This window comes from Aspergillus novofumigatus (genome assembly GCF_002847465.1).
Source record: "Aspergillus novofumigatus IBT 16806 chromosome Unknown P174scaffold_5, whole genome shotgun sequence".
Taxonomy (NCBI): domain Eukaryota; kingdom Fungi; phylum Ascomycota; class Eurotiomycetes; order Eurotiales; family Aspergillaceae; genus Aspergillus; species Aspergillus novofumigatus.
In genome coordinates, this window is record NW_020194278.1 from 946,614 (window position 1) to 974,109 (window position 27,496).

General features: G+C 49.0%; 7 protein-coding genes across 7 annotated transcripts; 5 read left to right on the forward strand and 2 right to left on the reverse strand.

Moving 5' to 3' along the window:
* Positions 1-471: 471 nt before the first annotated feature.
* P174DRAFT_442479 (DUF3429 domain-containing protein) lies at positions 472-2,218 on the forward strand. Its single transcript, XM_024827587.1, has 5 exons — positions 472-574; positions 708-950; positions 1,004-1,060; positions 1,161-1,385; positions 1,444-2,218. Exons 2-5 carry the CDS (start codon positions 723-725, stop codon positions 1,870-1,872), a joined length of 939 nt encoding a protein of 312 aa, XP_024681220.1. The 5' UTR covers positions 472-574; positions 708-722; the 3' UTR covers positions 1,873-2,218.
* Positions 2,219-5,485: 3,267 nt separating this feature from the next.
* On the forward strand, positions 5,486-7,422 carry P174DRAFT_421675 (glycerol kinase; the record flags this gene model as incomplete). Its single annotated transcript, XM_024824972.1, has 4 exons — positions 5,486-5,748; positions 5,802-6,853; positions 6,914-7,080; positions 7,153-7,422. 4 exons carry the CDS (start codon positions 5,486-5,488, stop codon positions 7,420-7,422), a joined length of 1,752 nt encoding a protein of 583 aa, XP_024681221.1.
* Positions 7,423-7,785: 363 nt separating this feature from the next.
* P174DRAFT_504748 (i-AAA protease YME1) lies at positions 7,786-10,915 on the reverse strand. Its single transcript, XM_024831222.1, has 4 exons — positions 10,708-10,915; positions 10,498-10,644; positions 8,551-10,440; positions 7,786-8,494 (listed from the first exon to the last, which is right to left on the reverse strand). The coding sequence occupies exons 1-4, from the start codon at positions 10,735-10,737 to the stop codon at positions 8,096-8,098; spliced, it is 2,466 nt and encodes an 821-aa protein (XP_024681222.1). The 5' UTR covers positions 10,738-10,915; the 3' UTR covers positions 7,786-8,095.
* A 251-nt stretch (positions 10,916-11,166) lies between these two features.
* On the forward strand, positions 11,167-12,784 carry P174DRAFT_391036 (uncharacterized protein). Its single transcript, XM_024823504.1, has one exon. It carries the CDS (start codon positions 11,489-11,491, stop codon positions 12,587-12,589), a length of 1,101 nt encoding a protein of 366 aa, XP_024681223.1. The 5' UTR covers positions 11,167-11,488; the 3' UTR covers positions 12,590-12,784.
* Positions 12,785-13,927: 1,143 nt separating this feature from the next.
* P174DRAFT_461172 (mannose-1-phosphate guanyltransferase) lies at positions 13,928-15,304 on the forward strand (the record flags this gene model as incomplete). Its single annotated transcript, XM_024829971.1, has 5 exons — positions 13,928-13,934; positions 14,000-14,043; positions 14,127-14,273; positions 14,344-15,220; positions 15,285-15,304. 5 exons carry the CDS (start codon positions 13,928-13,930, stop codon positions 15,302-15,304), a joined length of 1,095 nt encoding a protein of 364 aa, XP_024681224.1.
* Positions 15,305-15,891: 587 nt separating this feature from the next.
* On the reverse strand, positions 15,892-17,732 carry P174DRAFT_204954 (3-keto-steroid reductase). Its single transcript, XM_024821331.1, has 2 exons — positions 17,553-17,732; positions 15,892-17,436 (listed from the first exon to the last, which is right to left on the reverse strand). Exons 1-2 carry the CDS (start codon positions 17,618-17,620, stop codon positions 16,152-16,154), a joined length of 1,353 nt encoding a protein of 450 aa, XP_024681225.1. The 5' UTR covers positions 17,621-17,732; the 3' UTR covers positions 15,892-16,151.
* An 8,661-nt stretch (positions 17,733-26,393) lies between these two features.
* P174DRAFT_372956 (putative C2H2 finger domain protein) lies at positions 26,394-27,496 on the forward strand (the record flags this gene model as incomplete). The annotated part of the gene is made up of 4 exons (XM_024822469.1): positions 26,394-26,447; positions 26,575-26,766; positions 26,827-26,906; positions 26,962-27,496. 4 exons carry the CDS (start codon positions 26,394-26,396, stop codon positions 27,494-27,496), a joined length of 861 nt encoding a protein of 286 aa, XP_024681226.1.

Here is a 27,496-nt window from a genome sequence, read left to right on the forward strand (position 1 = left end):
AAGCTGTCAGAACGGTAGGTCGTGTGTCCACTTGACAGGAAACCTGGATGAGATAATGGTGGTCAGGGCCGTAGATAGTTGGGTATCAAGGCAAGCTGATTACCCAATTGCGTCGTAAAGAAAATGTATGGCTCAGTGCCTGGGGAAACATGTGCTGGCCGACTGATTAGGGGGGTTTGTGTACCAGCAGTAGTGGTTGCCGTTGAACAGCCGTGACGCGGCGGATCTCGAGCGGGCAACCTTGCGAGGAGTGACGTCGGTCCTTTTCCTGGAGACTCCGTTCTGACTGCATCTAGTTAGATGCCTAGGGCTGCAACCCTCTAGCTGCGCTGACTCAGCCACGTGACGTCGGGTCATCCCGTTATGGCGTCTATTTTGATCCGGAGGTCACTGAACGATTCATGCCTGAGGCAATAATTCCTAATAACAGTTACGGGATTGGTCTGTATGGTCTGCCGAAGCCAGAGGTTACCACACCTCATCATTGTATCACTTCATTCCCGGTCCTCAGGATTGATTGCTTCCACGACCACAAAATCTCCACTCTTACGAGTTCAGCTCGGTAAAGCATCAGGTAAACAGCCTTGCCTCTATCTTTAGAGCCATTTTGTAGCACTTTCCAGCCTCAATTGGGTCCTCTGCCGGCTATATCCCGGCTATCCGAGCTTTCCAGACCTCATCACTAACCAAACATCGGAAAAAATTAGCTACCCCAGTCCACCATGCTCTACAGAAACTCGGTTGCCCGCTCTGTGCTCAGGGCTATTTCTAGCTCCAATGCTTCGGTCGCCCGCTCGACTTTCTCCAACAATGTGTTCAAGGCTCACCTGACATCCTCCGCTCGTTTTCCCGCTCGCGCATCCAGCTTGGCCCTGACTACCCGCAAGCCCGTCACCACTGCGCTTGTCCGCTATGCCTCCAGCGTCCCGGGCTCTACCAACGTCCCCAAGGTCAGTGCCGCTCATGTTGAGAGTTCTGGTCAATTGCTGATGTTTGTTTGCAGGAAGCCAAGGTTGCCGAGGAGGACCATGACATGATGGCGGGTATCAAGACCGAAGCGGTAAGTTCGATACGTCCGGCCGGCATTCATGACGGGAGCCTGCCGTACCTATGTTATGTATGGGATATATCACTAAACCGTGGCGTTTGACGACCTTCAGAAAGTCATCAAGGACACTTTCAGCCTTGAGGGAACCCCCAAGGAGGCTCTCTACCTCGGAATGGCTGGTGTCATCCCCTACCTCGCTACTTCCCTCGAGACTGTCTACCTTTCCTACGAGATCAACCGTGCTACCGCCACCGGTGATGGCCTCATTTTCTCCGGCCAGACTGCCGAGCTGATGCTTCACATGCTCGAGCCTATCCAGGTCGGCTATGGTGCTGTGGTGAGTTTGAATTTATCCTGCTGTCAAGCTCCCTATCTGACGCGAAGCGACCCTCAAGATCCTCTCCTTCCTTGGAGCTGTTCACTGGGGTCTTGAATGGGCCGGATACGGTGGCAAGCACGGTTACAGGCGCTACGCTGCCGGTGTCATCGCCCCCGCTGTTGCCTGGCCCACCCTGCTACTTCCCGTCGAATACGCCTTGATCAGCCAGTTCCTCGCCTTCACCTTCCTGTACTACAATGACGCCCGCGCTGCTGCCCACGGCCGTGCTCCCCACTGGTATGGCATGTACCGCTTTGTCCTGACCTTCGTTGTCGGAGCCAGCATCGTGGCCAGCTTGATCGGCCGTGAGCAGATCGCCAACACCATCAGCACTGAGCACACGATCACCGACAAGATCAACGCGCTGCTCTTCCTGCAGAAGAAGGAGAAGGAAGAGGCTAATGCTCGCCGCCGCGCCGAGCTCGGCGAGGAGGAGTCTGAGTAAATGACAGACTTGCGGGATACAGGTGATACTCTGTGCATTTTGAGATGCTCATAGCACATGATATGACCTATTGAGGGGTTGGGTGATATCCCGGGCTGCCTGTGGCAGCTCAATGTGACAGTGGGAAAGACGTCGCATCGTTTTGATCGAGTTTCTGTAGATTACATGCGAATTCAATGACCTGGCGGACGCTGGTACTTTCTTTTGTTTGAATTTCTATTGGACTGTATATGAACAGGTTAGACTTATTCGGTGGGTTCTCGAAAATTGCTGGATTAAGCTGAAGAGGGGTACGGAGTAGCGTCAAGACGGTTAGTCTAGAGAAATTCAAAACTTCTCTTTGATTGGTCCAATTAAATCTAACGCTACAGAGCATAATTACCTTACCAGAAGAGATAGGATCAAAGGTAGGTAGAGACTACCTAGGGTAGAATGATTCGAAAAACTAAAGACATATTGCGTGATCAGTCGGAAAAGCTCGATGACGAGTTGCGGTTGCAATTGCAGGAAACAACGGCCTTGTAAGGTCAGAAGGGACAACTTTTCTCGAGTACTGCGTACGGAGTACGGGAGTACTATGAAAGCCTCGGGGCAAGACGATAGTTTAGTTCGTACTTCCTGTGAGGGGCGTAAGAGTCAATGATTCTACCTTGGCAAGGTTGGCCCCCAAAGTCCAAAGCTAAGTGCGGAAGGTATGTCGGACTCGGCCTGCTTAAGAGAGAACAACGATTCCGTCCCGTGAGTGCCTGACTGCCTGTAGGTCCCATACTATCGTCCGTTTTGGCCAACTAGGCCGAACTGTGCATCTGCTGCTATGTTGTACAGTGCCAGCGCCGCATTCTTTTTCTTTTTCCTTTTCTTTTCTTTTCTTTGTCTGTTTCTTGTTTAAAGTTGGTCTAGCACCCTGTTGACTTGAGCATCACAAGGCTATTCATGATGGACTGGACGATCTACCCTTGCAGTGTCAATAGTCAATGTTGTTTGCGCAATTATCCAAGGTGGAACAGGCCGTTTCTTGGCATTGGGTGTAGAATAACGATTCGAAGAGGCAAAAGGGGAGAAAGAGAAGTCGGAGTAAGCAGGTTAAGTCTGGTCGAAGACGTCACAATCCGCCCACTATCTGGGCCATAACTACACTTCTACTGGTAGTACCGTAAACATTCTGATCAACGTAATACTGTAGATGAGGGGCATTAATCAACGATATCATTATCACCATATTTATGGCTTAATTAAATGTATATCTAGATATCTTGATGCCTGAGCATCGTAGTACAGTTGCTCTGTGTTCAACACAAATCTTCCGGCTTCCAGAGGTAGACCAAGACTAAAGTAGCCGAACCGAGTATCCGGAATTGACAAAAATTTCTCCATAAATCAGAGCGCTGGACGTAGCTGCCAGCCTGCCAACGTTCCTAGACCCTTCGCCGCCCGGGATATCTCCCAAGCTTATTTGGATCTTCTCTGTCCGGAAGCAATCTAGATGGACTCTACAACAGGGGATAAATGCCGATGTACGGAATAAAGGGCATGTCCAATAGGGGGATGCTATACTATACTGGGTACGTAAATTCACAGACCAAGTAGCAAGGAATTATTAATTGAATTGGGGGTCTAGATCATGGGTATCATAGTAGACTACTAGGTACATTCGGACGAGAAGAAAATTGGACATTGTCATGTGGCACATGTGCTTGATCGACAAATTATTTATCCAGAGGATGACAGCGGAGTACGCGAACGGGAGGGTCCCCTTCTGTTCTCTGTGCAGGTTTTATAGTCATCTTTGGAGTAAGGTAGACTGGTAGTAAAGGGATGAGTTCCAGAACTCCGTGTCTGGATCTGCATGTGGCTGCAGTCCCAGCTAAGGTACGTAGTCGCATTCATCGGGCTGGAAAAGTTCAATGGGCTCTCGGCTTAAAGATGTACCTCCTTCCCCTCCGACTCTGAATGAATTGAGTTTGTAAATGAGCTTATTTACTAAACTAGAATTCCTGGCTTGACCGCTTGAGCAGTTGCTCGATGATATATGATTTTTGGGGCAGGCAGGATAATAGTGGTGATCATAGGAAAGAAGTCTATGGAATTTACTACAAGACGATGGGTCTGGATCGGTGTCATGTGCAAGTCCGAAACTATTCTTAGCGGCTTTGATGGGGTATCTCGCTGGTTCAGAAATGCGTCCAGAAGGTCTAGAGTTCCATATCGGATTTCGGGTACCTTGCCGATTCTGACCTGGAGCCTCTGAAGGTCTGTAACCACACCCAGGAAAACAGCATCTAGAGAGGTAGGAAATAAGCTAGAAACTAAGGACAAAGAGTTTAGAGGAAAACAGAGATAAACGCGGACAAGATAGGATTGGGACGAAGTAAGGGGATAGTAGCAATCAGTAGGTACAGGTACTGGACTGGAGCCCTAGGAAAGGAGATATGTCAACGCTGACGAAGTCAAATGGTCGTCTGATCAGAAAAAAAAACCACTAGCTTAAACAGATTCAAGTTAACAAGAGGCAAAGAGTAGGATTTGTCCCCCACGCACCCACTTCTCCGCCATGGATGAATGGAGGGACTTTCTTCTGCCTTTTATCCTGAAGCCGGGGGAGTCCCTACGGAGAAAACTTACAGATTGTTCTACTTCTGTATGGTACCTGATCTAGTCCTCTTCCTGTAAGCCTGAAGGTAAAGCACGGGCTTGTAGAAAAATAAATTTAATTCTTCCTTAGATCCACCCTCTTGGATAAAGAGTCTCCCACGTCCTGATGTGAGTTCATGAAACAATTGATTGATCTCTTCCTTTTTCTTCTTCTTATCATCGCCTCTTCTGTCTCTTCCTTCTACCCCTAATAAAGTACTACTAATCATCACCTCTCTAATCTGAACTCCTCCACCCCACATCTCCGCCGAATAAACCACACTCAATTACCCAACCGGTGACCTCATCGTTTTCTTGTCCCGGTCCTGTCTCTCGCCCAGTCAAACCGGATCCTCCAACTGGCTCTCCATAATATCTTAATATTCCGACATCATCACCATCATCATAATTCACAGCGCCTACCGAGAGGTAAAGAGGTACACAACAGGAAACGGCATCCTCTTAAGATCCTCTTCTGCCTTATTCAGCGCTCCACCCGAATAACTTATCCTCCGATCTTCAACCACCGTCACCCCTCCTCCTCATCCCCTCCCCGCCCCGACAGTCAGCTATACGTCACCAAACCCAGTCTTGACTTCTGCTCTTATTCAAAAGTCGACCAAGAAGAGCGTCTTTTGCCCCGCGTACCACGCACCGCCACCTCTCCTCATTTGTAGACTGAGATCGACCCTTTTTGCGTCTCCCGGCTACTCTCTCTCCGTCTGTTCCTATCTTCCATCCTCTTCGCTGTCTTATAGATTGGAGTTAGACCAGATTAGGGACTGTAAATTTTCCCACCAGTCCCGTTCCTACTACCACCACTACTACTACTACCTTACTACTGCACCAATCCCCAATCTCCTCAATCTTGCTTGCCATTACCTTTCCACTGGCCATTTCAGGAAAGGAAGAAGACGACAGATTTATATACGTCTTTTCTCACACACTCTATATATAACATCAACCCACTGCAAGCGACACAATGAGGAACCCTTTCGATCTGACCGAGCTTGATAATGCCGTCGAAGAGCAACAAGCGCATATTGATATTTCCGCCTATCAATCGCATGACGGCAACCGCTCGCTACTGCAAAATGAAAATCGCCGAGGCGACAACCTGAAAGACCGCTTCATTGGTGCCATCGATCAGGGTACTACGAGTTCACGATTTATCATCTTCGATTGCACAGGTGTTCCTGTGGCCAAGTATCAGACTGAATTCCGCCAGATCCACGAGCATTCAGGGTAAGTTCAATTCTCTCCTTGTGGCTAGGTATATTGCTAGTCGGCCGCTCCAGTGCGGTTTTCGCTGCTTCGTGGATTGTAATTAACCATTACCTTGTCCCCTCCTTTAGATGGCACGAACATGATCCCCTCGAACTGGTGGATTCCGTTTACACATGCATTGAAGAAGCGATGAAGACTTTCCTGGCTTTAGGCCACAGCAAATCAGATATTGAAGCCATTGGGATTACCAGTCAACGAGAGACAACACTTTGCTGGGATTGGGAAACTGGCGAACCGTTACACAACGCGATCGCATGGCCTGATACCAGAACCAAGAATCTGGTTCGAGAGCTCAAAGGGCAAGAGGGGGCGGATGAGCTGCCGGCTATCTGCGGTCTACCTCTCTCCACATACCCTTCTTCTGTCTCACTAGTATGGCTTCTTCGCCATAGCCCCAAAGTTAAGCAGGCTTATGACGAAGGGCGACTTGCTTTTGGAACTGTTGACTCGTGGCTTCTGTACAACCTCAACGGCGGGCCCGAAGCTGGTCGTCATGTCACCGATGTTACCAACGCATCCAGAACGATGTTCATGAATCTCGAAACCCTGCAATATGATGATAAACTGCTCAAGTTCTTTGGTATCGACAGGAAGAAGATCAGGCTCCCCAAGATTCTCCCCTCGTCAGACCCTGAGGGCTATGGATACGTCCGGTTTGGACCTCTCGATGGGGTACCGATCACCAGTTGCTTGGGCGATCAGTCCGCAGCTTTGGTCGGTCACTGCGCCTTTACACCGGGTACAGCGAAGAACACATATGGCACCGGTTGCTTCCTGCTCTACAACGTCGGTGAGAAACCCGTCATTTCGAAACACGGCTTGCTTGCCACTGTTGGCTTCCAGTTGGGTAAAGATCGAAAGCCGGTGTATGCCCTTGAAGGAAGTGTTGCCGTTGCCGGAAGTGGTATCTCCTTCCTCATGAACAACCTCGGATTCTTCCGTGATTCGCGCAAAGTCAGTGATCTTGCTGCCACTGTTCCCGACAGCGGAGGTTGCGTTTTTGTCACTGCCTTCAGTGGTCTGTTTGCTCCCTACTGGATTGATGATGCCAAGGGCACCATCTGTAAGTTTTCTGAACGCATTGTACCCTTGAACGGAGTCGAATTGCTAACCTTCTACGAAGTTGGTATCACGCAACACACGCAGCGCGGACATATTGCCCGCGCGACCATGGAAGCAGCCTGCTTCCAGACGAAGGCCATTCTCGATGCCATGGCAAGGGATAGTGGACACAAATTGTCGGAATTGGCCGTGGACGGCGGAATGAGTAATTCCGACATTTGCATGCAGGTACGTCTCTGAAAGAAAAGAAAGCTTCCGCATCACGATACCAGTGAAACTGACATTCCTTTACTCGTATAGACACAAGCCGACATCATCCAAATCCCCGTCGAGCGTCCCGCCATGCACGAAACCACCGCGCTGGGCGCCGCCATTGCCGCCGGGTTCGCCATCGATGTCTGGAAAGAATTCAGTGAGCTCAAGAACATGAACCGCGCCAACCGCACCACCTTCACACCCCGCATCTCGCCCGCGCAGAGCGCACGGATGTACAAGCAGTGGTCCAAGGCCGTCGAGATGTCGCGCGGCTGGCTGGACACGAGCGAGATCGAGTCCGAGGGCCAAGAGTAACGACATGTCTTCCTACATATATATCTTGTGATGATTGTGTGCAATGTGCTTGCGATTGAGCGTTCCGTTTTCAGCTTCTTGGGGTAATGGCATTTTGGCATCTTTCTCTTGGTCTCGGGTGGTCAGTAGGTCCATTTCTAGGGTGGAGGTCTAGGTCTCTTCTTGGATACCCGCTATCATCAGTATATACTCCTACACTACACCTATATAAACCGTATTTCTACGGATAACTCTGTATACATATCAATCAAACGGAATTTCCGCAGCATCGTTTCAGTGTCTTGGTTGTAGTGTAGCCTTTTACAGAAGCTGCTTGAATAATATAATTACAAGATGCCCTCCTTATAAGCACTTGTGCAAAATCCCAACTTTTACAACTTCATTGATATCGGATGAATATGTTATAAGTATGTTTATGCAATACAGTACATTGATCGCTCATTCTTAAACCGATATGCCCCACCTCATATGCAACAACTGCTGTTTTGAGACTTCATATCGAAAGACGCGAAGCACCATGAAGTCAGAAACGCGACCGAGGAACGAAGAAAGAAAACCATATGGAAAATAGGAATCGAAATACGGATAACAAAGGAGTCCGTCAAAAACGCGGCGCCTGATTTTCGGCAGAGAGGAGGTGGGTGATGGAAGGGATATGTGAGGAAGAAACCTATTATTTGGCTGCGGTCGACGGTTCCTCGGCCTGGGTGGATGGATGATTCAATTTTGCGGTCTGCAGAGCCTCGGGCAGCTTGAGCGGAGCCGACGGTACGGACTCCATCTTGTCCAGTTTCTCGCCTCTCAGGACCTTCTCCATCTCCTCTTTCGTCAGCGTCTCGTACTCGATCAGTGCCTTGGACAGAAGTTCCAGTTCGTGTCTCCGTTCGGTCAGAATCTTGGTGGCACGCATCCGCGCTTCCTCGACCAGTCGTCGCACTTCGGATTCGATTTCTTGTTTGGTTTCAGATGATAGACTATCATAGTTGGTCGACAGATCGACGTTGCCAAGTTTCTTCGAGTAACCGAATCGAGTGATCAATGTGAACGCGGTTTCAGTGGCTTGTTGGATATCCTGCAGAACATTAGTGATCGTGAACAGACTTTCGGAATTTGAAAGACAGAACTTACCGCCGAAATACCACTTGTGACCTTGTCAGGACCGAAAACCAGCTCCTCCGCTGCTTTTCCGCCCATGGAGACGTCGATATCGGACAGATACTCGGTGTAATTCCGGGAAACCATGTCCATCTCAGGCAGGAAGTGCGTCACTCCCAGCGCCATTCCGCGGGGAACAATGGTAATTTTGTACAATGGCGTAGACGAAGGAGAGAAATAAGCAACGAGAGCATGGCCTGCCTCATGGTAGGCAGTCAAAAGCTTGTCCTTATCCTGAATGATCCTGCTGCGAGCCTCTGCGCCCATCATAATCTTGTCCTTGGCCCAGTCGAGGTCCTTGGGTCCAACCTTGGGCTTCTTGTTTCTGCTAGCGTAAATGGCGGCCTGGTTGACCAGATTCTCCAGATCGGCACCAGAGAAGCCAGGAGTACCACGCGCAAGCACTGCAACGTCGACCTCTGTGCTGATTTGAATGTTCTTCAGGTGATGCTTCAATATGTCCATCCGACCCCGAACATCCGGAAGATCGACGACCACCTTGCGATCGAATCTGCCAGGTCGTGTCAAAGCCTTGTCAAGCAGCTGGGGAAAATTGGTTGCGGCGATGATGATGACTCCAGTGGTCTGCGAGAATCCGTCGAGCTCCGTAAGCAGCTGGTTCAGGGTCTGCTTCACATAAGCTGCATCTCTCTCATTCCGCTTAGCACCAATGGCGTCCAATTCGTCAATGAAGATGATGGCGGGCGACTTGCTCCGGGCTTGTGCAAAGAGCTCACGGACACGCTTGGCGCCGACACCCACATACACCTCATCGAATTCGGAACCAGACATGTAGAAGAAGGGAACACCAGCTTCTCCGGCGACGGCACGGGCAAGCAAAGTCTTTCCCGTACCAGGAGGTCCCACAAGAAGCACACCCTTTGGCAATTTGCCACCGAGGGAAGAGAATCGCTCCGGATTCAACAAGAATTCGACAAGTTCCTGGAGCTCTTCCTTGGCCTCGTCGCAACCGTGTACATCGGAGAACCGAACCGTTTGCTGTTGGGGTTGAGCCTCATTGCTCTGCGGACCCTTGATATTCTTTAAGACGCCGGTAGTTTCGACAAGAATGGTAATCACGACAAGAGAGATGTAAGTGAAGAAGCCGAAAACGAGCAGAAATTTGACCCATCGAAAGACAGCGCTGCCCAGCGACTCTTCGACAACCACATGCAGAGGATTATCCTTAGCCCCAGTACCGGATTGCTTTGTCGCCAGTCCGATCTGACTACCGTGATTCCGAGCGGCGACGGCTTGACCGATAGCCTGCAGCTGGTCGGGGTTCAGATGCTGGTTCTGACCTTGGATGGGTGCCGCCGCTGCGGAATCGGCGCCACCGACACGCTGCAACGCTTTCAGATAAATAGCTTCAGACAGTGGATTACTCGCAAATTGACCGCTGCGGTATCGTTCGACAATAACAGCGGGCATGTTCGCACGGAGCAGAGTCTGATAGAAAGCATTCTGTGCGTGGGCACTCCTTGGGTTGTTGTTCGCGGTCTTTTCCTGGTGCGCTAACAGACCGTGAGATGGGCCTCCAAACATAAACCGCTGCTGTTGTAGGTTCGAAAGGCCGTTGGCTTTCGGAGCCTGGCGAGTCCGGCCTAGGGTGGCGGATAGTGTCGAATACGATCGAGCGGAATGAGACACAATACGACGGCGGGATACAGTCGCGGAACTCCAGAGCGAATCTTTAATGGCAAAATTAAGTATTCCGATATGCATGGAAGTCGATAAAATGAGCCTACCTCTTAGAGAAGTCCGCGACAACCCAAGTTGGACAGGTCGCTGCATGACGTTCGAGTTCAAAGCCTCAAGGGGGACTGTGTCCAGGCACTCAGGTAGCGGAATCCGGCCAGTTACCTAGTTTATTGTCAATATAGCACTGAGGAAAGACTTATGATCGCAATAGAACCATACACTTGATTCGTTTCCCCCAAGCGTCCGCTGGTGCAGTCGTCGGGTTGTAGGAGATGCGGAGGTGGCCGTGCGTTGGATGCTAGTCCAAGGCGCATTTAATAGCTTTGACATCGATGGCCAGAGATCGGAAGTGACGGCCGCAAGATTCTGTGAAGAGGGGAAAGTCAGAATAGACGGCATAAGAGGCGTAGGAATTGTAAGGACCCTTACAGGTCTTGAGACCGGGACTTGGAAAGCCATAGTTGTCTCGAGTCAGAGCGGCACTAGGCCGCAGCAATCAATGTCGACCACGCAAAGAGTGGCAGGTATGAAGACAATATATTATAATAGCTTATTCTTTGATCGGGATGACTGCCATCGCCAACGAGATTCAAACGATGGCGAATGCGAGCAAAGATGAGGAATGACGAGTAGTTCGTTCTCCGGCAGACAATCCGCCAAGGATGCGGCGGCGAAATTCGTATGGATATTGCCACTGCGGCCTGAACGGACGACCGTAGTTGGGTTGTCACGTGAATATGAGCCTCAGGCAGAACAATATCTGCCTTTCCTTAATTCCAGCTTCCCTCGTGCTTCTTCGTTTCCAAAGGCAATAATGGCAGTAAACTGGGTAGTATGGTAGGTAGCTTGTTTTCTGACCCACATTATTATTATTGACGCTCTTGTCCGAGTAGTCTAAGAGGTTGATTTAGTCGGCAATCAAACCATACGTAGAGCCTTGTACAACCTAAGTAGGTCGATCTGCGATCCGTGGTTCTGATCTGTCAGACTTCGACATACCGTTATTGTTGCCTTTCCTCCTGTGCCAGTGATGGATCATCGTTCCTGGACATATCATACTATTCGTCCTAGGGAACTAGGCTCGAAGCCATAGCACCAGATCCCTACAAGCCATTTCACACGGATTTTATATATATATATATAGTGTGTGAGAGCCATGGTTGTTGACTATCTGTTTGTAGGCGCTTCTCTCACATGAGCCCTACCAGCAATGTCGACAAAGCTCATTTTCCTCATGGGTGCTCCCACACCGCAGAGCCTCTGCTGGGATGAGGATGGGTTGCTCGACAACCCTATATTTCCATTCTCTGGTCCAAATGTTGAAGACCAAGTGAATCAGCCTGTTTCAGAATCCCATACTGTTAAATGGAGGTTGTTACAGGATCCGAAAGTTCAAGAGCAAGAACGAGAAAACGCTTGCTCCGAACCAGGCAGGCATGCTATATTTTTGAGAACCCAAGATCTCACGCCCCTAAATGGCGTATCATCAATTTCACCAGATGACTCGGCAATCTCTCAGTTCTACGACCATTCCTTTGCGGTACACGAGACGTCCGAGATCTCTTTACCTGGAGCGCATCTGGGAGACTCTATGCAGGAGAGTGGCTTATCGACGGATAGTACAGGAACATCCGTCACGTCGTCCAGTGACAGAGAAGCGCCAGAAGTGGGTTCTCTAGCAATTCAAGGGTGTCTCAGTGACCTGAAGGATATCCCCAGCGCCACATATCTACAATCGATTGTGCCTCAGACGATGACAGTAAACCTGATTGTGGGTATCATCGCAATTCATCCTCCACGCCGCATAGTTACTCGGCAGTGGAAAAGGGAGCTGGACCTCGTGGAAGTGGTGGTGGGCGACGAGACAAGAACAGGATTCGGAGTTACCTTCTGGCTGCCTCTGGGAGACAAAACAAATGCCACTGGCCGGTGTGACATCGAGGCTCAGAAGCTTCGAACGTCATTGTCTAGTCTCCGACCTCGAGACATTGTTCTCCTGCGCATGGTAGGATTGAGCTCATTCCGAGAACGGGTATATGGGCAGAGTGTGGGCAGAGGGGTAACGACAGTCGACTTGCTGCACCGCCAGCGGATTGACGCAACGGACGCAGGAGGCATCTACAGTACAAGGCGCCTGCAAACCTTCAAAGATGATGAAACCAAGCATGGCGATCTGCGATTACTGATGAAGGTGTGCAAAGTGCGGGAGTGGATCCGTCTGTTTGTGGACCGTGCACCGGATTTAGTAGGCGGTGGGCCGCGTACTTCAAGGAAACATGGCCAGCCTTTGCCTCCAGACACGCAGGAGTAAATTGTCAATTATTGATGAAGCTGAAGGACTGCAAGATCTGAAGTGTGAATAATGCAAAGTCGACGAGAGAGATTCTAGCACCAAGGTTGACCACAGGTAGTCAACTCAACGCTCAATAACGATATATATACCTTAGCTATGCCTAACAGGGGTATACAAACATTTAACAGTCTGATACGAGGCATGGCAGATGATCGATTGAGGGTGGTATCGAGTTAGGAAGATCCCCCAGAACCTGAAAAGAGTTTGAAATGAAGGAAGGATTCGCATGTAACCCAAGCGCATCAGCGAAGATTGTTCAGGGGTGTCATATTCCCCAGGTGTCTTGCCCGATGCGGCTACCCCAATCATCGCAGTTCAGTTCCTAATCCACACTGTAGATCCAGACACGCAAATGCGATAAAATGAAAATCTCATATAGATTCAGTTCAGGGTCACACAGTAGCTACTCAGTATATTCAGTTATTAACATTCATTGTTATTCAACCTTATGGAACAGCCATTTGAGTCCTGGATATGCAGGAAATAATCCTATTAATATAACCAAATAATATCAAGGGGCAACGAATGGGGTTGCTCCACCTAGCACCTGATCCAGTAGTGGTTCTGGGCCTTTCCTAAGATTATTTCCCCCTTTAAACTTGCCAATCCTAAGATGAGATATATCTACAGAGTACGGATAGAGTACATGATTTGCTACAGGCTGCCCATGGCGTTCTGGCTGAAAACGTGCAACTGTCCGCCCTGTTCGTACCAGCTGTTCAAGGTAAGTGGCATCGACTGATTCAGGTGGAATCGCCAATTAGCGGGTCAAAGTACGGAGCAAGTGTACCTTACTGTTCCATAACCCATTCTTAGTGTGGTCCCATAGGTACCTAGACTGGCCAGCCATTGGGACCTGTCGTCGTACGCAGTTCTGCTTTAGTGGTAGTGCCCCTGCTCATAATTGGGAAAATCATGTTATGCTATCCTCATTTGTTATTTAGGTTATTAAGGAAGAAACAACGCCAGGTGTTCGTTCCTGTGACTTCGAGCTTCTGCTTCTCGACCCTTTTCTATAATAGTATTATTTCCTTTCTCTATCTACAGATCTTCTATCTTTTTGATCCATCTTGCAATTTCAAGAACCCGCATTGAATCGGTTCTTAATTGTCGTCGACGTTTGCTTCTTGACATTCGTTGTCCGCGGGGCCTCCTTTTTCCCTTTTCCTCTTTTCTCTCCACAGCCCCTCGTCCTCTCCTGACACTCGTCGCAAAGCCAAAACATATACCTCTACCAGCTTCTAATAACTCTTTCTTTTGACCTATCTTCCTTACGTTATCTAGTCAATCATCATCATGAAGGGTACGGATTTCTCCATGTGCAACCAAGTGTCAATGCGTTCATTCAGATTAACCTTTTGATTGTAGCTCTCATTCTTGTCGGAGGGTTCGGTACCCGTCTGCGCCCTTTGGTGAGTGTCTCTCCCCCGCAGTTGAAGCTTGTGTCTGTCTAATACTTCGAATTGATGCTAACATACCTGTGTTTCAATGCTAGACTCTGACCCTTCCCAAACCCCTGGTGGAATTTGGAAACCGCCCGATGATCCTGCACCAGGTCGAGAGCTTGGCTGCTGCTGGTGTCACAGATATTGTTCTGGCCGTCAACTACCGCCCGGATGTCATGGTCGCGGCCCTCAAGAAGGTACACCGATCTCTTCTCTTCCGTTAGCTTGGTATGTTCCTGTGGCTAATCTGTGATTTTCCGTCTGCAGTATGAGGAACAATACAACGTCAGAATCGAGTTCTCCGTCGAGTCCGAACCCCTCGGTACCGCTGGTCCCCTGAAGCTGGCAGAGAAAATTTTGGGCAAGGACGACTCTCCCTTCTTTGTCCTCAACTCCGATATCATCTGTGATTTTCCCTTCAAGCAGCTCGCAGAGTTCCACAAGAAACATGGCGATGAGGGCACCATCGTTGTTACCAAGGTCGACGAGCCCTCGAAGTACGGTGTCGTTGTTCACAAGCCCAACCACCCCTCTCGCATTGATCGTTTCGTCGAGAAGCCAGTCGAGTTCGTCGGTAACCGCATTAACGCCGGTATCTACATCCTCAACCCCAGTGTTCTCAAGCGCATTGAGCTGCGTCCCACCTCCATCGAACAGGAGACATTCCCTGCCATCTGCAGTGACGGTCAGCTCCACTCCTTTGATCTCGAGGGTTTCTGGATGGACGTCGGTCAGCCCAAAGATTTCCTGACTGGCACCTGCCTCTACCTCACTTCCCTCGCGAAGCGTAACTCCAAGCTGCTGGCTCCCAACAGCGAACCCTACGTCTATGGCGGTAATGTCATGGTTGACCCCTCGGCCAAGATTGGCAAGAACTGTCGCATTGGCCCCAATGTAGTCATTGGTCCCAACGTTGTGGTCGGCGATGGCGTGCGTCTGCAACGCTGTGTGCTCCTGGAGAACAGCAAGGTCAAGGACCACGCCTGGGTCAAGTCGGCTATTGTCGGCTGGAACAGCTCTGTTGGCAAGTGGGCTCGATTGGAGAATGTCACGGTCTTGGGTGACGATGTCACCATTGCAGACGAGGTGTACGTCAATGGCGGCTCGATTCTGCCGCACAAGAGCATCAAGCAGAACATCGATGGTATGTTTCCTTCACTCGCGTTTTACGAACGTTACGGATTGCGAGAAACTAACGCATTACACAGTTCCCGCCATTATCATGTGATTTCCTCCTTCTAATGCCGACATGTCCTAATTACCTCGATCTTCATTGATTCTACCTACCTCGCGATCACCCAGATGCATATAACCGGAGTCGTTGTTGTGGTTGTCATTTTCTTCGATTCTATTCCAGCGTGGCTGAAGCTTGGTCCATCGGTCGGCTGAGTCTGGTGCAAGTCTTTGGGTACAATACTTTACGCCTCTTCTCCACTCGGATTTTCTCGCACCAGGCACAGACAGTGCAGTAACCTTTACGTCTTCTTTCGCTTCCTACCCCGTAGCTCAGCACTCCCATAGCCTTGACGGTGAAGGAGCGTCTCTGCGTCGGCATCTTCTTTTTTGTCTCCGCTAGAGCTTTTTAGTCATCTTTTCCCTCTCCCGACTTTCATACTCGTCGGTTTCTGCCAACCTGTCTTCCTTGGAAAACAGCCGCGTTCGATGATATAATCTTCCCGGTTCGTCCAGCTCGAAGCTGTCTCTTGTTGTGTTTCTCTTCTTGTGGATTATTTGCTATCTGTTCTCTTGCGTGCTCCGCTTGTGCTTCTTCGCGGGTGGTGGGCAAAAAGGAATAATACTACGCCTGATTTAATGATAAACGTGGACAAGGGGTTTCTTGGAATGTAAATAGTGAAGGCAGATATGAAGGTGATAATTGTTCCGAAGCATGTCCAAGTCTGCATTATTATTTTGGATACAGAATAAGGCCCTAATCGACGACACTCGACAAGTCTCAGAATAATCACGCTGAGAGACGGTGATGTACAATTACACATTAAGCAAGTTATAAACCCGGGAAAGTACAGGATGCGAGGAAGAGGAAGAGGAGGGCTATGGTATAGGGTTAACGCTGGTCATGCCTTGGATTCAACCTGGGCCTCAGCCTCGTCAAGAAGCTTGTCCCACTGAATCCGCAATTCCTCCATGCGCTGCCAGCATTCCCTACCCAGATCTTCATACTGCAGTTTCTCTTCCGCAGTGACATCCACCGCGCCCCTCTTCCGGCGACGGCACCGGTCACCGTCGAGGACGGCCGGCCCAACCACGCCACCGTACCCCCATCCATCGACTTCAGTGCACACCGGCCGGTCCTGACCGAGACGGTTACACGAGGAGCCCCATTTCACTCTCCCGCCGCCGTTGCGCCGGTACGGCGCTTCGGCGTCATCGAGGACGGCCTGAGCGGACAGGGCGAGCCAGACGGGGGCACAGGCGCCGGCGTAGGTGGAGATCGTGTGCCAGGGGGATCCGAGGAGGCGGGCTAGCCAGAATGCCGCGAGCATGGAGTAGAAGAGGGGCCAGGAGAGCGGGAGGATGCCTGTGCCGCAGATGCCGGGGTGGGTGAGGAACATGTTTGGGTGCGGGGGTTCCTGTTCTGTTTCTTTTTGGGGTTCTGGTTGCTCGTTGACCGAGTAGAAGCTCTTAACCCAGGGTGCTGAGCTGGGGAGGTCCGCGGTCAGAGCCAGGATGTCGGTCAAAGCCTTTGAGGACTCGTAGGGGGCCAGAGTGGTCAGGCCCTGTATGTCGTCGACGTCGAGGTACTTCACGGTCGCCTCGAGACTGGAGACCCAGATGACGCGGCCGGGCCCATGGAGCTGATCAGGGTGTCGCAGCAGCGGCATGACGTTGTGTGCTAGCATGTAGTGGCCGAAGACGTTCGCGCAGAAGACCGCGCCGAGACGCGGTTCCTTGTCGTCGCCCAGTGCGGTCTGGGGGTCCGTCACCATTCCCGCGGGCGCGATCTTGAACGATGGCCAGGAGACTTCGTGCACCAGGTCTGTCATGACACCCCAGATTGCCTTGGGCCAGTTGATGCCCGTCCATCCGCCCAGGCCGGCGTTCAGCACGATCGCATCGAGTTTGGGGAGGGTCTGGTTCAGTCGACGGGACAGGGCGCGGACCGAGACGAGGTTCGACAGGTCGACGTTCTCGGGCACAAAGGTGACTTGCGCTGATGCTTCGGCGGAAGCAGAGACAGAGGCAGAGGCGCCGCGAAGGTGATCATGTAGGCGAACGAGAGTGTCATTTCCCTTCTTGGTGCTCCGCGTGGTGAAAATAACGGTCAGAGACTGGCGGGGATGTCGGTGAGATTTCAAAAATTCATCCACCAGTCGACAGCAGATTGAGAAACCAAGGCCACTGTAATGAGAGAATTGCAACCAAGGGGAGGAACAACACGTTAGGAAACGATGAATTATGGGTATGCGACTGCAAATTTACCCCCTGGGGAGGGGATGCGGAGAAATGTACAATACCTGTTGGCACCGGTTACCAAGACAAAGACCTTGTCTTGCAGGTCATTTTGGGAATCCCTGTCAGACATGTAGTCAGATCCTCGAGGCGCGAGTATCTCTGTGATCGTGACTTGTCAATTGAGTAGTAGTAGTAGTTGTTGGTGGTGTAGCCGATCTGATTGTCAACACTTGCCCCCTTCAGGATAAAGCCGATAACTAGAAAATTGTTTATCGCTGGTCTGCCTGCTCCACGCGATCATGTGATCGCGATCCATTCGGACTGTTTGGTCTTCACCTTAACTTCACCTGTTGTTTCATACCTATCACAAAAATAATTGATCCTTCATACCCCAGTTCGCAAGTACCATTCGTTACGCTGCCATACGAGCATAGCTGATGACTCTACGCGGAGATGCATGTCTAAAAAGCCCATAGTGCATCGCAGATATGAGCTCGACAAAAGCACGAACCTAGCACACCTCTGCGCTGGCACCTGGCTATGCCTAATTTTGAGGGACGAGCCGTGGTAGATGCAAGTCAGGTGGACAACTGGAGAGGCTTTCTATCCCGTTGTGACATCCTATCCCCAGTGTGTCACGAGCAACTCGAAGCATGTAGTGCAGCCGTGGCGTTCTATGCCAACCACCATCGATTGCCCGAATTGGTTGAAAGACGGGCCTGTCGCTTGAGCATACTTCAGCTCGATTCATCAAGGTAAGCATAAGTGAACAACGTGACAGTGTCTGGACTCAGTCGGGGGACGCTTGATCTCGAGAGAACCCCGGAAGACTCGTATTTGGCAGCCAGCCTCAATATACGGAAGAACCAACCAGAGCTTGCTACGCTTAACGCAATGCTGTGCTCACGACATAATAACATCAATTAACCCTAATATGTGCCGATAACACCTCAATCCATGGACTCATCGAGGGGTTGAAATGCTGCGTCGTCTCAATTGATGCGCAGGGATGACAATCCCTGTTCTGCGCCCGGTGAGTACAGTTGATATGCGACATTTCGCAAGTCAATCAGGACTCGCCGTCATGTTTCCCGGATGTTTCGACATAAGGCATGAGATCATGTCTCATAAAACGAAGCGTATTTGCGGCCATTGGCTCATACGCAGAGTTGCATTGAAGCAATAACAATATAGTGTATCAAGCAGCCATCGAATGGAAGCGGGTCGGACGGCTCTTCCGAGGTCCCTATCAGGAAAATGCTTGTGAAGCCATGTTAGTTCCATCCGACCGTTCTGGTCCTGGAACGTGGGGGCATTGATAGTTTCCCCTGTCAAGTGGCAAAGCGGCGATGGCGATGCGATGGACAATACTATAGTTAAGGTGACATCGCCTGGAACCTACATGCATAAATTTAGAAATTTCCATCAATCGGTCAGCCGAATGTGGTAGTGTCTTAGTTCAACGGATAAATTGGATGATCTTCGGAGGGCAAGGGAACGAAAAGTCTGTCGAGATTCCAATGCACTGCGGCCGTTTTACCAGGGTAGGAAATGGTGCGACTTCGACCAGGAAAGACCAGGATAGTGTATGATATCATGTTCTGCATTTCTCTCGCACCAGGAAGTTCAAGCAATTGATAGCGAAGAGATCATCAGGTTTGGACCCAAATCGAGGAATATCTTCTCGCCAAGCCGTGCCGGTACAACTACAATCAATGTCAAACCTTAGGATAAATGCGAACCCTCAAATCAACTGTTATGCTTACTTCAGATTGATTCAGGACGGCGATACCCAAGGTTCTAGCCGAACAGTCCAGCGCATTTAAGGATAGTCATCAATCCCTGTTTCCGTTCAGTGTCGAGTACGAAAAGGCCTCGGAAGTAAGTCCCGTTGCTGTTCAATAAAGCGATTGAGTCGAGCAAGCACGGCGATGTTAACGAAGAGAACCGGGCCGGAGACGACGAAGAAGGTACTTGGAAGCAGTAGTAGTGCGAGAGATGGAACGCCTAACCTGCTGGCGTAGTCTTCTCAACCACGATCGAATCGAACCGGATGATAGCCATTTACATTCCGTTCGATATCCTTCATCTGTCATATAGAACCCTCGTGTTCAAGAACTTAAAGTGCAAGCCCATGAGAAAGCTAGAGAAGATCAGGTGGCCACCCCAGGGATCCGACAGATTGGAAGCGAAGCGTATTTGTAAAACACAGCACGGCCGTATTCTACCAGGATTCCTCGTCAGCATCAGGACATTTGCTATGGAAGCTTGAAGTAATCCGTTCTTCTTCCAGAAAATGAACTCTTAGTATTGAGACAGCTAATCCTGATGGCGAAGTACTTCAGTCTCCAACCATACGATGTACACTACCTGTCCTCATCTTTTTGAGTTTTCGTTTTTCGAGATCCAGCCACCAACAGGATGAGTATGATGTTGTCTATTGGAGAAGAGGCCTATACGGCAACGGAGTGGACAGCAGACACATTAACAACATGTGGCGCTGCTGATGTGACACATCATGGCTTGAGATATTCAGCCTCAATCTGCGCCTTGAACAGGCGAACTCCTAAGGGCCCTCCACCATTCCAGACTTGTCCGATCGTCAAAGTTGGAAAATATCACCGCCGTTTTGATCGGTGTCTTCAAAGGACCTTGGAAGAATAGATACTACCTACAGTAGTTGGAATACTTGGAAGTTGGACCAACCATACCTGCAAGGGGGCCAACACTCCTTCGAATCGGCGGATTCGCTGACTGATAGATTGCATGCTCGCTTATCCAGTCGCCTCACCGACACTTGGGGAAATGTTCCGAACATAGATCATCAAAGCAGCGCCTGAAGTAGTAGGTTATTTGTATTATGAATAAATGGAAAGCCTGGTGCAACTGTAACCCTGTACCTGTTCGGACGAAGAAGGTTGGAAGAACTTCAAGTCTCTTTCGTTTCGGCTCAGCTTCCAATGACCATCTTCATTGGCTGCTGTGAGCCTGTGACAGAGAGCTAGAGAAGTTGCCCATCAGGAAAGGCCGAGCCGAGCCGGTGGTCTTTGTGTGATGGTGGCCTAGATAAATATAACATAATCCACTCGAGACAGTGCATAAGTCTAAAGATCCCTGCAAGTCGGAGATTTTCATACGCTGGCCAAGGATGTCGGGTAGTGCGATGCACGACTGGTGTAGCAATGCATGTTTCGCATCCTTGAGACGAAGAGGGGGAAAGTGCTTCTTCGGAATCGTACTGCTAGCGGGTAATCCATGCATCCCAGCATCGGATGGCCTGGGAAACGCAGAGAAGCTGCTGTCTCCCAGGAATTTTATGTGGCCATTCAGGACTTTCGGGACATTCAGGACATTCAGTATCGAGCCACATCCTTCTTGGAGGGCAGGGGAAGAGCAAATCGCCAAGTACAGTACTTGCTCTGTACCAACGGCCTGGTTTCTGTCAATTGGCTGTCGACGCAAGGGGTCCGTAAGCCATTAAATGTCTCAATGCACGCTTGTGAAACAGGAGCAGTAATATCTAGTTTTCGCCCAGAACCGAAACCATTTAGTGCATTTCCACAGGAGGAAGTCGATGGTTGAGTGAATCATTGATTCTCGGTTGCCGGATCGATCTTTCCAGAACAGGCCGAACGGGAAGGAAGGACTTTGCTGAATGTGGCTGCAGGCGGCAAGTCCTCCTGTGCAGTAAGTTGATAGCGTGTGTCGAGTCGAGTCAAGCTAGACTGCTAGAGATTGCAAAATGCGGGGTATCGTTATACTTCCCTGATTATTGATTGCTTCGACCTTCAGCCCGCTTTCATATGAAGATGGTCCACTGCTCGATAAGATGAGTGGCATAAGCGAACGAGCACGAATCGCAAGCGAGAATCTTTGATCATGACAAAGAATCGAAAGATGGCTAACAAGAAGCAGCAAAATAAGATGGAATGAAGCCACACGAAGGCAGGAGGGACTTTTATCCCTTTCATAGCGGGAAAAACAAATCCTTCTGTAGAAACATGTCCCATTAGAATGACTGTGTTAGTTCGTCATATAATGCAAACCAGCAGATGATGAGAGGAAGCGAAGGCAAAGCTCGTACTAGTATTCGATCATAAAAACTACGGTCGTTCTGAGGGCCAACCATTGCAATCCATTGGCCCTGACGGAACCATCGACCAGGTGCATAAGAAACCTAGGTACCTATCTTGCAACTGAAAATTTCTGCTCTCCATTGCTGTTTCCGCATGATGGTCCAGTTTAGAGAGGTAATTGTAAAACGATATCTCTCTTTAGATCAGCCATGACGTCTTCCTCGGCATTTATTTAGCGAGCAGTGACTCTAACGATGTCCTTAGGTAGTTATCAAGCCACCTGACTGTGAACCTATATGCATTGGACCCAATCAGAGGCAATTATGCTTCGAGTGTCTTTAGCTCTCTCAGCCCCTTGAAATCTGTATGTAGAGATCAGCGCGATACGTAAGTCCTGCAACAGCACGATGCATCTATCTCCATGCTGCCATCTCATTGACGGGATTCCGCGCCAGAGTTCGCAAAAGGATTTTAAGCGCAGCGATTTGCAATTACAGTAAGCTGTGGCACAGCACTATATTGCGCCACTTAGGAGTATTATGGGGTCTTAATAGTACCTTAGGATAGCTGGTGTTGGGTTTGGGTGGGGGAGGGACGGGACTGTCAGGTCAATCGGATTCCCAGATGCAGTCGAACGGCGCAACTTGTTTTTTGAGGATAGGGAAAAAGGGCACACATACACTATCTACCCAAGCCTAGAGGCCAGTAAGCCTTCGTCATCCAAGGATAAGGCATACTTGCATTTGTCGTTGGATTGTTCCCTGTTGAAGCGGCACACATGGTATCGAGAAGCTTGAGGTACGCATACCCTAAACTGATGTTGGGACTCCAAACGAACACCTCTGACTAGTCAGCACTGCTTGGAAATGACTTCCATTAGTCTATGTTTTGAAACAGGGCAGGAGCGTTAAGAAAAAGAAAACATACTCATCACAATAGCATGATCAGGGAGGGATCTACAGAGCAATCAACAAATGACATTCGTGAACGCCATAGTACTCTGTAGCTAGTAATAAGGGATCACTTTTCAATTCCCGAATATCCAGACACCGAGCAAATTGATCGCAACTTCACAAATCACAAGAGTCAATTCAAGAGAGATCTTCACATTCCAGAAGACCATGGTTCACAATTCATGAGTACGCAGTATGCAGTACGCGTGGAATAAAGTAGTAGAATTTTATTTTGACTGGCGGTGGTGATCTGTCACTTTTCATCCTTCATCCTTCATGGTTGCCTCATCATCCTTTGTACACCGGTACAGAGGACCCCGTATGTTTGAATTTAGATAAAGTTGGGATCAACATTGGAGAACTGCTGGGAAAGCACAGGAAGGGAGAACTTTCCACTGATGAAGCTGAGATGTATCATCCCCTCAGGCATAAGTGAGGTTTTCCAACATATGATGCCTGTATCCAGTCTCCCGACCAGTCCAACTCTAACAAGCTTCTTTCTTTTTATTTTATTTTACTTTCAACTAGATGGGCAGCATACCCTCAACGGCCCCAATAGTTGGCCCCTAAACCAACTGGATCCTCTGATCAAAAGTCGAAAGCATACAATTTTTGCGAGATCATATGGCGTCGGCACAGTAACCTTGGGCCAGGTAAGAGTCGGCCAAAGACGAGTCGGCCATTCGGTAATGGCGAAGAGCTTTTTCCATCTGGCCGACATCAACAAAGACATCGGTAAACTCCGTACGATACCTGACACACCAGTACTCAATATCTCGATAGACCACGTGTGAAATGTTATGCAGTATGAAACCTGTTCCGTATACAGAATCAGGACGGTCAGATTTAAGCTCCCATTTCACTATTGAAGCCAGGGAATAGAGAACGCGGTTGATTCGCGGGATCAATGGCGATGCTGGTATCCAGAAATACCTAGTCGAGTAAGCAGGCAGATAAGTTATTCCTATTACTCGTAAATTCCCGGAAATGATGCCGATCTCTTCTTCATAGTCATGTCAGAAAGGCCATCCTTCATCCCTTGCTGTCACTGTCAATGTCTGCTCTTTCTCGTTCTCGACCTTTCTTTGCCAGCTCTTCAAACATAGTAGTTGCGATTACAGTCGCCTCGGGCTGGCTTTTGTATTGCATGCTGCGTGCCTGCTGACGAGTATCAACAATAATCACGTAGGTGGCTCTCCTGTAAGGACGCACTGGATGGAGCTCGACACAAGCTGACAAAGCTAGCTTCCTTTATCCGCTAGTGGGAGATTGGCTCCAAGCATTCCTAAGGGGGTTCATAAGTATGGATTATGGAAAGACTTTCAAGGTACTAAGTGCTTAGGTGAGTGACTGGGTGGTACAGACTACAAGAAGAGATACCTTATGTACTCGTCCCCAAATAGATAGACCCTGCTACTTCCATACATATTTACCTGCTCTCCGAAGTGGTCGAACAAGCTAATTAGTCCCCTCTTCTGTTTGATTGAACCTTATTACAACATCTTATGACCATTAAGGCCATACATGACTCAGTCTAGTCACCCTGGGGTATGGAAATAGTAGCCTCAACGACAGAGCCAGAAGGTTACCAGCATCCGTCTTATCAGTAATTACATAGGTAAGGTTCGTATTGTCGTCGAAACCTCCTATCCATGGACGGATTGGAAATCTTACCGTGCTTACAATACAAGTGAATCGGACAATCAAGTAGGTTGTATTGCGCCATGCAGCGAGACTAGGCCTTAATAGCACTAGCTCAAGTCTCTTCCAAGGCCAACTTCCATTTGACGCGAATTTATTGCTCCTAACAAGCCACCATTCTCCATTGACTAATTGACTAATACTGTACTTCTCTCACTTAGTCTGTAAAGGGTCTAGGCCGGTATTGGGAACGCGGGTGGATACCTCCGATCCCCGCCAAATAACATTGACCGGAACACTGTTCAGTATCTAGCCTAGTTTAGCACTCTTAGGAGAAGTAGCACTTAAGAGCCCTTAATGTTCACGGCGCTAGTACTCCGTCGAGACTAGAGTAGTAAATCGTATCTGGGTCTAGGTCGGGCCCCACGAAGCAGTTGAATAAGTTACTGGAATGATAAAGTTACTAATATAGTGTCCCGTACTTAACCTCCCACCACAGTCTTTAGTCCCTCATAAACTATGGGTGTCAACTATCATGCGTTTCCTAGTAGGGTATTTGGGTGCATTTATCAGTAGGTACGAGGATACAGCGAAGTACCTCAAAGTTAGTTACATAGGATGTAGCCTGTAGGCAATCAACATCTGTAAGACCATCTTCATTGACTATCTAAAAGGATGTAGGTACCTGGGATTCGTGTGTCAATGTTCTGTTTCTTTTTGACTTTTGTTTTCTTTTTTTTGCCTTCCTTTCTACGACCTGTACAACGACAATACAAGGTCAATATTTAGGACCCTGACTATGGACGGACTGGACTACCCCCAGCCTTGTCATTCTCGTCGGGCCTACTTCGTAGAGTATGGTAATGTTCCTGTAAAAACGTCCGAACTAAGTAACTGCTCCTTGTATGTTGTTTCTGCCATCGTCTTCCTCTGTGTTCTGGTACCATTGATCCATATCACCTTAATATCCAAGTTATACTATCGCAGTACCTACAAGGGTATCTGTCGACTACTCCGTGGTCCGTACCTTAGAATGGCTGACTCGAGACTTGCTGAAGTCCTTCCTACTAGCGGCCACCAGCCTTCCGGGGGAAATTGCCAAGTCTAATTGTCCACTTAGGTAGCCTTGGTTAATGGTAGTTGGTTATTGGTCTGAGGTACCTATGGGTTCTAAAGGCAACTTGTACACTAATAATAATATTATTATTTTGATGTACATTATTACCATTGATAAAAATACATGCTGTACGTCCTGCTCACTAAGGTAGAAAATAAAACCGATCGGAAATGAAAAAAATTAAAAATAAAAATAAAACGAAATAAAATAAAATAAAATAGAAACGAAAATTAAGAATTCAGACACTGAAAATCGTCCTCACTTCCTCTTGATTTTCACTCCCTCTTATTCTCACCCCATTTCCCTTATTACCTCCCCCTTTCCATCCGATATCTGAATATTCTCTTATCCTTTTGAGTATTCCAGTGCTGTTATATCGATCGTTTGGGAGTGCCTGTTTATCTTCAGGTCTGTCTGGCTTGACAGCTGTCCCTCAGTGATATTGGAGCATAGAAGGCACACCCGCCCGTATCACCAGTGCGTTACAACTCCACCCGACCAGACACCTTAATGTCTTCTATTTGTTATTGTTCGACTATATAGTGTCAACTATTACCAACACCGCCACTACCTACCACTAGCACAGCACTTTCTCTTATTATGCTTCGACCTGGAATCGAAAGCATCGTCCCATCCAATCTCGCCATCAGCCCATCATCTTCTACTTGTATCGTCAGCGCATCGGGCAATCGTTTCTTGGAACTTTCTCTTGGTTCAGTCTTGACTGCTTAACTTTTAAGTCATCAAACCCGAGTATCTGCAGATTTGGTTGATATTGCTTCTTCTAGCATTATTCTTCATTCTTTGTCCCCTTGTCCTTCTTTGATCTGTTACTGCGTCTCCGAGGCAGATTTCTGTTCAACTGCCTCATTCTCTGCCCACTACTTGGAATACTCTCTCCATGCTTGTCTCCACCTCAGGATCCGTGACATTTATCTCCCTCGCATAAGCACCCCTAATACATCTTCCTCGATCTGCCAGTGCTGCTTATCTTCCCACTTCCGAGATTGCCCTTGACAATTTCAAGTTAAAACCATCGCCCCGCCTATCTCTATCATTCCGGTCCTCAGCATTTTTGTATATCTACCAAAGTCATATCGCTCCGTCGCAACAACCATGGCCCCAGGTGTTGGACGTGACTTCAATTGTTCCTGGGAGCACTGTGGAAAGGTGGGCTTCCTCTATTTCTTATTGGGCTTTTTGCCGCCCTGATTCGTTCCGGTTTTGTTGGAAATCTTGATGCCAGCAGCTATTACGAAACCATTTGCGCTAACCAATGGTTTGACACTGTGTTCAGTCGTTCAACCGTAAATCCGATCTCTGCAGACACTACCGGATACATACCAATGAGCGACCCTATCATTGTACCGTCAAGGACTGCAACAAAAGTTTCATTCAGCGCAGCGCGTTGACTGTACACTCGAGGACACACACTGGCGAAAAACCTCACGTCTGTGATCATGAAGGCTGCCACAAGGCCTTCTCTGATGTAAGTGGACTGATACCGGTCATTGCTTTCAAAAACTATTGCTAATTGACAAATACGCAGTCATCAAGTTTAGCCCGCCATCGGCGGATTCACACTGGCAAGCGACCTTATATCTGCCAGGAACCAACATGCGAGAGAAGGTAAGAAATCTGATCGTGTACCGACAACTGCAAAGATTCTAACATTATGGACCAGCTTCTGCCGTAAGACCACTTTAACCAAGCATCAACACCGTTCCCACCCGCCAGGAACAATGACCAGACCGCCGTCTGAGGATGCGATGTCGGAGCAATCCTACCAGGCCCCAGTCGCTGCTCCAATCCCAAACGACCAGTATCTCCTTGCTCAGCAACAGTATTACCACCAGCCGTCGACGCCGAGTCAGGACTTTTATCCACAACAAAGTCTGCCTGTGACTCATATCCCAGTACACGATACGCCGCCAATGATGACCCAGAGTGTCCCTGTCACGTCACCGCTTGATGTACAACACGCGCAACAGCAGTACATGCAGCAGCTCATGCAGCAGCGGTACGATACAACCAACCAGAGTTATATACCACCCGGGTTCCAGCAGCAGCAGCAGCCGCAACAAACATTTGTTGCGCAGCCTATGGCTGAAGGGCACCCTCTCATGATTTCATATAATCAGAATTTTCACTATAAACAACCGGCACGAATCCTGAATCAACCTGAGGGAACAGATTGGGGTTTCCTCGGAGTAGGTTGA